At 36.1% G+C, this 12,578-nt stretch overlaps 2 protein-coding genes across 2 annotated transcripts; both read left to right on the top strand.

Moving 5' to 3' along the window:
• Nucleotides 1-5,357: 5,357 nt before the first annotated feature.
• cart4 (cocaine- and amphetamine-regulated transcript 4) lies at nucleotides 5,358-7,171 on the top strand. Its single transcript, XM_007245650.3, has 3 exons — nucleotides 5,358-5,672; nucleotides 6,016-6,096; nucleotides 6,831-7,171. Exons 1-3 carry the CDS (start codon nucleotides 5,406-5,408, stop codon nucleotides 6,936-6,938), a joined length of 456 nt encoding a protein of 151 aa, XP_007245712.3. The 5' UTR covers nucleotides 5,358-5,405; the 3' UTR covers nucleotides 6,939-7,171.
• A 2,694-nt stretch (nucleotides 7,172-9,865) lies between these two features.
• si:ch211-191i18.4 (uncharacterized protein LOC799350 homolog) lies at nucleotides 9,866-12,578 on the top strand. Its single transcript, XM_015604895.3, has 3 exons — nucleotides 9,866-10,040; nucleotides 11,364-11,465; nucleotides 12,005-12,578. Exons 1-3 carry the CDS (start codon nucleotides 9,918-9,920, stop codon nucleotides 12,110-12,112), a joined length of 333 nt encoding a protein of 110 aa, XP_015460381.1. The 5' UTR covers nucleotides 9,866-9,917; the 3' UTR covers nucleotides 12,113-12,578.

The following is a 12,578-nucleotide window of genomic DNA, read 5'->3' as shown; positions in this document are numbered from 1 at the left end:
TGTTACAGTATGTTACACATCTCTGCACCTTATCCTCCCTATACACGTTATTATACCGTATCGGTACTGCACTGTCATGTCTATTAATTGTCTCTTTTGTATTTATTGTATTTATTGTTATTTAGTGTTATAGTTTTATGTTGCACTGTCGTCACTCTTGCACTTTGTTGTCTATTGCTTGTTGTTCCATGTTGCACCAGAGGAACGTAATTTCACTACACTGTGTACCTGTACTCAGTTGTAATAATAATAAAAGCCTCTTGACTTGACTTGACTTGATAACTTACTATCTAGAGGTCTAACACATCCTAAATATAGACACATCATTTCATTATATCACCTGTCCTTCCTGCGTTTTCACATCTACAATCATTACCTGAGACAATGTCCGAAATTCTTTTTGGTTGTGTCACTAGTTGACGGGTTGAGAGTGTAATGAGACAGGTTGAGAATGACAGATATCGACACCTTGCTGATATTCTTCTTCAGTGATCATCTCATCAGCTCAAAGAACGTCACACTACAAGAATATTGTTCAAAGTTTTTTACCACAAGAATACTCTGTAACTTAATCATAAGTTTTTACCAGAATGTGTCACATTGTTTTAACATTAATTTGAACAGTTTATTATATTGAATAATGCAGATAAAATGGTTAAATTAAGAATTTAAATTAAAGCCAGAAAAGAGAGGTTGGAAAGTATTCTGGAATCAGGTAATGATGGTTATAATTGTAATAATTGTCAGTTATAGTTTGACAATACAATATTATTCTGTATTCACTTAGTCTGTATAAGAGTGTATTATATATTTCTTTATAGTCGGTTGGATTGGTCTGTTAACTAAACTTTCGTTTACCCATAGTTAAAAATAAAGAATAAAGAATGGTTCTTAGGGTGATGCCACTTTTAAATAAAGAATGTTTTTAACAGAAATAAAAAAATTTGATAAATAATGTTTAAATCAAGTAATGATCGTATTAACTTTTTATAGTGTGTTATTTTGTTAATGACTAATCGACAATACAGTTCTTTGCATATGAATATAAAAGGACTTGGGGGTGATAAAAAAGAGAAATGTATATTTATAAATAAATAAAGAATTATACAATATATAAAGGTTTAAGCATATACAGAATGCCACTGTTTACAAAACTATAATGTATGTAATGATGTCAGTATACAAATAAACTGTAGAGTGTAGAGCAACTGAACATAACTGCAGTAGAATGTGAAATTCTTACCTTATTCTTCTTTCTGTGTGAGATTCTGTCCATTTTAGGAAGCTCCATAATGGAAAAAAACAGCATGAATAAACTATAATAAACTATAGTCACACTGTTTTCTCAGTTCTTCTTTAAGTACATGGCAGATACAGGTTATCTGTATTAGGCTAAACAGCACTACCAGTGGATGGGAGGTACAGTAGGAGTTGTAAAATATGAAATATGAAATATCTATAAAAAACTTTTGGCGTAAACTTTAGTACTATATGTACAAATGTTATGCGATCTTTTTGCTGAAAGGCTACAAACTATGCTATTCTACTTTAAAATCTTGATACCTCATTTATTTGATAGTTTTGCCCTGTAACTCTAAAAACAAAGAATGTGCCTCTAGTTAGTAAAGTAAAATATAAAGGGTTTTTTTTACTTTTATTTTTTATTATTGGAACACCTGCTTATTATTTGCTTCTGCAAAAATTAAAATGAGTCTGTCCTGCTTTTGTTGGAGTTACTGTCTCTACTGTTCAGGGAAGGTGTGATGATGCTAGTAGCGCCGACTCAGCATCTGAATGTGCCAGAGACATTTTAAGGAGCTAACTGTGTATATTTTAAAAGTATAAGTGTATTTGTTCTTACCTGCTCCTTTTGGGTTTCCTGGGGGACTTGCGGGCCAGCCAGCCCCTTCTCGTGAGGTAGCTGAAGGCCCCTCGGCCTACTTACAGAAGGGAGCGTTCCACCTCCAGTGATACCTGTGGGGAAGGAAATAATAATGTAGTTTAATAAATAATTAAGCATACTTACCTTATAGTGCACTATGATAATGATAAGACATGTCTGCATATATTTCACTGTAGTAGATTGTGTAAGAAAGTTTGTATGTGATTGTATCTGATTTTTACTTCACCCCTGTTTGTAGCAATGGTTTAGTCCTTCTTAATTAGGGGCGGGGCTACACATTTAAAAGGTTGGTTAGTTGGTTGGTTGGTTTTCTTGTTGTTCATGCTTCTTTGGCTAGGTGATCTAACCCAGCTGGCACACAACGGACCTTCAACTTTGAAATGTGGTTGAAATATGACTGAAGTCATGTATGTTGTTGTTTCAACATTGAAATAACGTTAAATCAACATTTAATGTTCAATAGTTGTGCTAACGTCGAAATTTTAACGTTGAAATAAACATAATGTCCTCAACCTTCTGCCTTTTGAATCAGCATTTTACATTTCATCACCATATCATTTCTAAAAACGGTTGGATGGAGGAATGAAACAGTGTTTTACTTCTATTTGCAGGAACTGCTTTTTAATTTAACACCATGTTCATGTTCTAATAGTTTTACTGTTTTAGTGTTTTTGAGTTCAGATGTTCAGTAATCAGATTGGTAGTGGTGGGTAACTTTCTTTATACTCAGCTTTACTACAGTGATATAAGTTTATTGTTAACACTTTGTTAACCAAAGGATTTTCTAATTTTAGTGAGCTATGGTTTATTAAAGGTTGAACATATGATGTTGTAACAACGTTGCCATATCAATGTTGATTCACTTTTCAAAATTAACAGTTGATTTAATGTTGATTCACCCATAACATCTATGCTGACCAATGTTGATTCAACGTTTATTCAATGTTGAAATGCCAGCTGGGAAGTTGCTAGTTCTACTGCCTGCTAAAAGTCAGTATTATTTATTTTTGTAGTACTGCCTACAAGTCCGCCCAGACTTTAGTATTGTTATTTATATCGTCATTTGTTTGTCACGGCTGTGGAATCACTAATAAAATCACTGGGATTTGGAACTTACCTGGCAGCATTCATCTTATTCTTCGTGGCGAACCCCTATTTAGAGCCCCCACATGGCAGTACATTTACATTAATTTAAAATGCTGTGTAGTCTAAGATTAGGCTCAATCTCTGTCTGGGTAACTGCCCCACAGTGCATGTTTTTTACACATACAAAACAGTGCTTTATTGTCATTAATACTGTATTTGTTAGAGAATTGCAGCACATTGCCTTTCAGTTCTTATTCTTTTCAAACCTCTACATAGAAAAGTGCTGCAAATAAATCCTTGCAGACTGAATCTTCTCAAATGCTAATTTGTCGAACATACCCCGGTTTGTCTGAAACATCTCCTGTGTGTAGAAAAGCAGCTGGGTGAAAAGGGGACATTGTCCACTGCACAGGTTCACTGTGGGGTTCGATCCTAATGACTTAAGGTGAAGAGGGTGTTCGGACTGGTGTTCTGCTGCTTATGGATGTCTGCACTTGGTACCATGGAGACCAGGTTCTGCTCTTACTCTGCTCAGCCTCATCACACCTTGTCAGGCTCATGGACTGAAGGGTCACATAACAAGCCGGCTTTTATTAAACACTTCCCAGGAATCCAGACCTCCTCATTCTAGCCCCTGTGAATGGACGTGCTGATTATTTCATGGACCACTGTACAGCTACACACACACACACACACACACACACACACACACACACACACACACACACTTTTAAATAGAAGTCTTCAAATAGAAGCATTGAGAGGTTCTTCATCTTTCTTCAATTAACACACCAGTTCAGGTTCCTGAATGGTTCTTGTCCTAGGTGTGAAAAGAAAAAAATAAACCCCTTTAACTATAGGCCCTGGATTTAACCTCTTATAGGGTTGGTTTTCCAAACAGGGACTAAGTGTCTATTCAAAGACTATATTTTTCTTTTAATAGAGAATTTCCAAAGAATTTTTAAAATGTCAAATCCTTGTCTGGGAAACTGTCCCAGAGTTCAAGGGTTTAATAGGACATTTATATATAAATAAGCACATCTATTTTTTGAAAATAGTACAATAAAAGAAAAGAAATAGTTATAAGATAAACACTGAAAGAGGAAGACAATGGTTCTGCATTGTATCTTTTCTAAAAACTGTTGGAATATTTAGAGCCCCTTTTGAAATATATTTAGCCTGCTAAATATGAGTGAATTAGGTCAGTTTTACATTGAAAAGGGTTCATACTTTAAAAACAATCCTTTAAATGTAATATTACACTTTTCAATGTACCCCAGTAAATTACATATATATTCTGTATATGTACAGGAAAATATCTTCACTTTAGACTATTTTAGCCATTATTAATTAGTATAGTCAAGGTTTGCCCACTAAATTTTACCCTTATGCACATACAGCTACGGAAAAAATAAGATACCACTTAAAAATGATGAGTTCCTTTGATTTTACCAAATTATAAAAAACTCTGGAATATAATTAAAAGGAAGATGGATGATCACAAGCCATCAAACCAAGCTGAACTACTTGAATTTTTGCAGCTTGAAGTTATTCAAAAGCAGTGTGTAAGACTGGTGGAGGAGAACATGTCAAGATGCATAAAAACAGGGTTATTGCACCAAATTTTGATTTCTGAACTCTTCTGAAACTTTATGAATATGAACTTTATTTTCTTAGCATTAGTTGAGGGCTGAAAGCTCTGACAAAATTTTTATTTGGAATTTGGGAGAAATGTTAGTCGTAGTTTCTAGAATAAAACAACATTGTTCATTTTAAACAAACATATATCTATAAATAGCAAAATCAGAGAAATTGATTCAGAAACTGAAGTGGTCTCTTTTTGTTTGTTTTTTTCAGAGCTGTATGTATGTGGATTTGCAGGAGTGGTAGAAGAAGCCACTGATGCTGTTTATTAGAATATGTATCTATCTACCCACTTTGGAACACTACTGCTTTCAGTTTAAAAGAAAAATATCAAATCCAGAACTTCACAGTTTCAGTCCATTCAGAAACATCCATCCTTTTGTTCTGGGTGAGCTGCATTATCTTGTCCAGACTCGTTTTTTAATGGATGTCTCTAAACTCAACACTGCGTAATTTTTATTAATGTTCTTGGGTAGCTGAGCTCGTGCACTGTAGTGTGGATCAGTAATGATAAGCTGAAATGTGTGACAGCAGTATAATGTGATACAGAAAGCGCGACATTTGCCTCGCTCGTGCGCACCGTCCGCGGCTCTGACGTGTACAGATGAGCCGCTCGCTCTCTGTGATCTGTTGTTTTTTTCATCTGTGGACTGTCAGCTCGCGCTTATCGTTTGACCTAGAGACTTTTACTCACACCTGTGGAGGAAACGGGGATCGTGGATGGGGGGTGACGTCACGCGACCCCAGCAGCCCCCCACTCTGCAGAGTATAAATGGAGAAAGTTTCCTGTCAGATCAGTGAAGCAATAAACCAGCAGCGCGCGCAGACTCATCATCAGACTCATCATCAGCCTGCCTGTCTGATCTCCTCTCCTCTGATCCTCTCAGCGCGCAGCAGCAGCAGCACCATGGACAGCGCCAGAGCAGCCCTGTACCTGGGGATCTTCATCCTCGCGCTCAGCGTCCTGTGCCACGGCCAGGGGGCTCTGGACAACCGACTGTCAGCGCACGGGGAGCAGCAGCTCATCACCCGAGACCTGGTGAGACCCTACTACATAAATTAACATGTGTAAAATTAGTCATATTTTATCCAGTGAATGTTTTTTTATTGATGAGTTTTCTATTACAGAACAGAACTAATATTTAGCATCATTTGCAGCAGGTTATTAGTGAATTATTAGTGAGTAAATAAACACTGCAGATTAATACTTTGAAAAACGTTAGTCAGTGACAAATAGGTTTAATGCATTAAACTGCAGTTCTGTTGTAGTTTATTTACTGGCTTCAATAATAACATGTTGCAAACCATGCAAAACATTTTTCTGTGTTCTGTTCTGTACAGTTTATAGTACTATAAAGCTGTTCTCTGCTGTTCTTGCTCAGGCTGAAGCTCTTGAAGATATGTTGGATGGAGATGAAGATAATCGGATACAACTGGAGAAAAAAGCCAGTGTCATTCCACGGGTAATTATTATTATTATTATTATTATTATTATTATTATTATTATTATTATTATTATTATTATTATTATTATTATCATATAAATAAAAGCTGCTGCAATGTGTTCCTTGAGCAGAAATATCTAAAAAATAAAAAAAATCTATTTTACAAAAAAAAAAATAAATAAATAAATAAACAGAACTTCTTTCAGGAACCAAAGGTGGTTCTTCTGTTGTTCTCCTACACCAGTATTTCATATTTTTCAGACATTTCAGGACAGTTTAGTGGAGTCAGAGTGTTAAATGTTAAATGATTAATTCATCTAATGAATTAAAGTAACCTGCTTTAGAGAGTTTATATTAGAAATATATTAGTGTTTAGTGTTTACACTTTCCAGCCCACCTGCTTCTGTAGTAGCTTTTACTGAAACAATGATTTAATGATTCACACAGGAATCACACATGAATCAGATTCAAAGGCTTATACAGAATGTCACATCAACACACTTAGCACACTTTGTGTAGGTTTACTATTTGACTTTAATAAATAATGGCTTTAATGTAAGTTTAAACAGCATTTCTGATGTAAAATATTTTGCTTAAATCGTGTTATATTAAAACACTTTTCTGAGAGTTTATAAATGTCACTAAACTGAGCTGTTCATTCATCACAGTGGAACAGAGAATGTTCTGAAAGCTTCTGATACACATGAGGGAACTGTAGGTTAAAGTTCTTGATTGTCTCTGTTGTTTTGCAGTGCGATGTTGGGGAGCGCTGTGCTCTGAAGCATGGACCTCGTATCGGCCGCCTGTGTGACTGCATGAGAGGAACTGCCTGCAACACCTTCTTCCTGCGCTGCTACTAAACCCCCCAAGTTACATTTCCCATGAGGCAGTGCGCGACTGGCCTGGAATGCGCTCCTCCGTCTCATCGTTTATTTGTGAATTTGTACTGTTGATGATGTTGATGTGCTGAAACGTTTGCTGTTGTATTGTTCGTAATTTTGAATCTATCTTGACATGTATGTTTATGATTAAATCATAGCTACGATTAAATAGATTTATTTTTGTTTAATAAAATGTCGTTAAGGCCAATTGATTCTGCATGTTGTGTAATTAATCAGGGCAGATTTTTGTCATGTAGTTTTTTTCCACCCACTGTACATGTAGCCTATTAAAACACATCAAACAAAATCTGTCATTTTACACATCAATATGGAGCCCCCACTGGGCAATTTGCACCCCCTACTGTCAATATTATCAGTTCCTAGAAAGCAAGGTAATTAAGTACTAAGAAGGCCAGCACCAAAGAGCACGAGGGGAACAAAGGTCAGCTTTAATACTGATCAGTGGGATGCGTGGACACAGCTAATGCTGACTGGTGCTTACTTATCTCAGATGTGTCTAATGGGTCTTTCGTCTGATGTCCTCATCAAGGGTTCTGGGCTGCATGATGAACTTTAAACAGAAGCAGCAGCAGCAGCATCAGTGTGAGACTCCTCTAAATAAATCCAGCAGTAAATCAGAGCATGTTGAGGATTAATGATGCTGTGCCCTTTTCTACACCACAGAAAACCTTACTTCACTACTGACTCTGACCTTTCGTCAGTATCACAAGATAACAGGACTATACATCCTGAGTTAACATAATCAATGGATTGTGTGTCATCTGCTCCACGTCAGCAACACACTGACATTTATTTCAATAAAACCTCAAATGAACTGGCTGTCAGAATACATTCATGTCTATAGGCTAATCTCCTGTTGGCTGCTGGGAAAAAGGGAGTAGGGTTGGCTGATACAGGCATGGTAGGATCACACACAGGTATATGGATGATTCTGACTTTTATGTCCCCAGATTATAAACACTATTGATATTATTTATTGCAAAATGAATAACTTAAGTATTGCTTTTTCCCTGCAGATACAACTGTTTTCACTGCCTTGCATGAATGAAATCCCTGTTCTTTAACCCTTTCAGAACTTGCGACCATTACAATGGACATCACATTTTGAATGTTTTGTTGCATATAACCAAATCATCCAGCCTATAAAGTTTATAAAATGACTAAACTTAGCCCAACCAACTGCATTGGACAAAAACCAACAATCAATCCAGACATTAGGGCATGGCAGCACTAAAGCAAATGAGGCATATAGTAAGAGCTCATGATTCTTTGATTAAAGAAACTTTTATGTCCCCAGATTATAAACACTATTGATATTATTTATTGCAAAATGAATAACTTAAGTATTGCTTTTTCCCTGCACTGCCTTGCATGAATTTACTAAATAGTAAATTTACTAAAGAGTTTAATACCATTCAGACCCCCTTAATCAGTAGGTTGCTGGCAACTTCTTCTTTAGCTCTTTTATGTTGATATGATTTCTCTTATAAACTGCTAAATTCAGGTCCTTCCACCATAGTTCTACTGGATTAAGATCTGGATTTTAGCATAACCATTTCAAAGCATTGACTAATTCTTCTTGGATCATTTTATGATAAAACAAACTGTGTGCTTTGGGTCTTGCTGCATGATCCACCTTCTCTTGAGCTTTAGTTCATGGTCAGATGTTCTGACATTTGCCGGTATATAATAAATGTATTGTACCATCAATGGTAACAAGCCATCTTGGCCCAGATTCAGCAAAACAGGCCCAAACCATGATACTACCAGCACCATGTTTTACAAATGGGATAAGGTTTAATGCTGAAATATGGGGTTTCCTTTTCCCTTAGTGTATTGATTCTCCTTTAAACCAAAAATGGCCTTCAATTTGCACAGTTTTTCTTATTGTGGATTAGTGGAGTCCAAACTATTCCGAGATAATTGTGCAAACTTTTCTATCCTGATGAGCATCAACGACTCTTCTTCTGAGCTCATTAGAAACACTATTGTAAACATAAATACTATTGGCATATAGTAAGAGCTCATTTTTACTAATTTTAAGTGATATAGAACACTTTTTTTTATCATAATTAGGGATGTTTTTTAAATAAAAGGTTTTATAAATATCAAATATAAAATAAAAACGTCAAGCAAAGGCCTCCAATGCAATGGACATTAAAAAAGTAATTAACTATTTTAGTTAATTGGATTTATTTTTACATGTAGTTTATATTAGAATATTAGAGTCTTTTTTTGTGTTCGTCACAGGCAGGTCTGAAAGGGCTACACAAATTATAGCTCCACTCACTCACACCTGATTTTCATCAAAATGAATTAACGTTATTTGCTAATTATGAATTTAACATACTTTTGCTACTCCCAGATTTGTAATATTGCATAATTTCTTTTCAATATTTGTTATGTAATTTAACTTTTCCTTTAAGAAGAGACATATTGGCAGTCTAGTGGATAAACAACACAGGCTGGGAGTGGGCGGCTGAGTAACCTGCAAAACAAACACTCACAGTAAATCCTCTTTACAGTAGAGAGGATTAACCTGCACTCCAAGATGCTCAAGCCTAGACAATCATTCGATTAGCCTCTATATCATTATCATATTTATAATCATATTAAACAGTGCACACCCTAAATGTAGCCTAACTGTTTCAGCCCATTTTCAGAGGAATCTCATGTTTTACCTTTTTTATCTCCACCCGTAATCCGCCCTAAACGCTTCTGAGAGCTGATTGGCTGGACTAGCCAGCGATTAATTAATCTCCAGCTCTGTGATTGGCTGAGGGGTTCACAATCACAGCCCGTGCACCAACTGAAAGTGTAAGATCGAGGTACTGGCCAATTGTGCAGCAGGGGGCGGGGCTTGTCAGAAAAGGTGTGAGTAGCAGCGGTAGGCTAATGAACAGTCCCCGCACTTCACAAAAGGCGTGAAAGCTCATTATGGTGAATGTAACTCTGCTGTTTGTGGTGTGTGTGGTTTTGTGTGTGGTCAGGGTGGGCGCCAGACCCCCAGAAAACCTGCCTCTGGGACCGATGGAGGCTGATGACTCAAAATCAGAGCTGGTGAGTGAAGCTGCTGAGAAAATCATCCAGCCACAGTATCTGTAATACTGTCTGTCAGAGGACCTCCTGCAACACACCTGCTTCTATCCCAGTTAGAATAAATAAGGTTATGGGTAAAAGGTTAGTTAGGGTTACTACTGAAGGAACACAATGATAGCAATAATGTTATTAGAATGTTACTAGTTCATGTTTCCATTAAATGTAATCAGAAATACACATTAATACATAAACGTATAATCATATAATTGTAGATATTTTATCATATTTTGTCATCTCAGTTCCTGTGAGAATTTAAACGTTTGAACTTATATCTGCCATTTATACATTTATGGTTTACTGAGCAAAGTAACAAATACTATGATAAGTCATATTGTGTTATTTTACACTTTATATCAACTACTTGTGGCAAAGTAATAAGAATATTTGTTTTTAAATTATTGTTTTTAATTTTATTGTTATTTTTTTAAAAACAGTAAAAATAGTTATTGTTTAGCACAAAATATTGCATGAATATAAATACATATAAATTCGTGTTACACAAATTCATATAGTCTATCCTATTTAGAAAGATGTCATACATGACAGCCTACATATACCAATTAGCCATCACATTCCTACAGGATCCCAGACCCTTTTCTGATTATTGATACCAAATCAAATCAATTCAGAGAGCAGCCCATTCATGTTTGTTTCTTATTGTGGTCACATGACTGTAAATATGTTAAGGTTACAATCATGATGTAACCTAAATTACAACAATTTAATAACTTATAGTAACATTTTGCTTTAGAAGTCAGATCAGAAGTAGTTATATGTAACACAGAAAATTCCTTTGAAGTGTTTGAATGGTTAAATGAATGGAACAGAGCTAGTTTCCCCTTCAGCACTAACCCAGCACTCCTACATTCTGTAAAGGAGGTCAGATAAACAAACACAGATCCACACACTGTCCTCTAATGCTCTCAGGATGTTCAGTGTATGTCACTTAAGGACTTCATGAGTTAATGTGAAGGACATTGTGCTGTAAGAAACTTTACACAGATGTCTGTGACACCTGTCTAATGTTGTGCTGCCCAACCACCTAAATTAGTTGTATTACAAAGTATAGGATATATTTTTTACTAGGATGGCCAGTTTTTCCAACTACATTGACCTTAAAAATTCCCATTAAATTAAATACACTAATGATATACACAACACTGATTAGTGCACAGTGAACCATTGACCCTGCCCCTAAACAATCACAACCCCAATCTGCTGTAGTTTTATGGTATATATAAGTAAATCTGATATTTTGATTATTTTGGTGTTTTATATATGCAGACTAAATCTCCTCAAGGAAACCTTCACACAGGTTCCAAGAAAAAGCTTAACCGTCTTCCAGGAGTGTGCAGACGTCTGAAGAGAAGGAGAATAACAATTCTGGTATTTCTATTGCATATTCAAATATCGTCACTGTCCAGTGAAAAACATGTATCTCCAAAACAGCAACTTTACCAGAGAGATATAGAACCTTTTTAACTTACAAAAAGAGTTCATTTCAGGTAATTTTGGTAATTCTTTTGCTCCATTTATCAAGAACTTGTGACACTGTGTAAGGGACAGTATTGTGATCAAATTATGTAGCAATCTAAAAATCAACAAAAAAAAAAGAGATACTTGTTTTTCATGGACAGTGATGACACACTAATTTGCTGACACCGTTCATTAATGCAGTTTAATGTAGGCTAATGGGCTACAAAGTCTGAAAGATTGTGAGACTTAAACTGACAAACACTACCCTGTAGCATCACCTACTGGATTAGTGTGAGAAGCATAAGGGTGATAATCCTGATATACTAAGTATTTTTGGCCCCAAGGATTACGCCATTATCATTAAAATTACTTTTTCATTACACTAAAAATAGAAATGCAGTAACAGTAATGGTTGTGTTTTTTGTTCTCATGTTTTTTTCTCTCCACAGTGCAATGTTGAAAAGTACTGCTCTGCTCTGAGATACTCTCAGCATGGCCATGTCTGCCCCTGCCCTAAAACATCAAGATGCACACACTTCTACCTAAAGAGCTTCTAATCTCCAGAAACGAAGACAAGATGAATAACAGTGACAGCCATTTAAGATGAATATAGACATACAGTCTACACTATTCAGCCATTACATTAATACTAACCGCCTAATATTTTCTAAGCCCCTCTGCTGCAAATGCAGCTCACTCAGTGAGGCATGGACTCCAGTAGACCTTCTGAGGGTGTTCTGTGGTATCTGGCACCAAGACCAATGTTAGCAGCAGATGAAAGTCCTGCGAGCTGTGGGGTGGAGCCGGCGTGAGCATTAATGAGCCTTGGGCACCCATGACCATGTGCTGATTCACTGGTTTCCTTTCCCTGGACACTACATAACCTGTGAACACCAGTGGCTCAACAGCTTAATGATTTCAGAACACTTTAAATCAAGTCAATGACTGGAAATCCATTTTTTTCTGATTAAACAAAGTATGTAAAATAAATAAATAAAAAATATATAATAAATAAGGAATACT

Source organism: Astyanax mexicanus, chromosome 3 (assembly GCF_023375975.1).
Source record: "Astyanax mexicanus isolate ESR-SI-001 chromosome 3, AstMex3_surface, whole genome shotgun sequence".
In the NCBI taxonomy this organism is placed as follows: domain Eukaryota; kingdom Metazoa; phylum Chordata; class Actinopteri; order Characiformes; family Acestrorhamphidae; genus Astyanax; species Astyanax mexicanus.
This window is presented reverse-complemented; position numbering and strand designations above follow the sequence as displayed.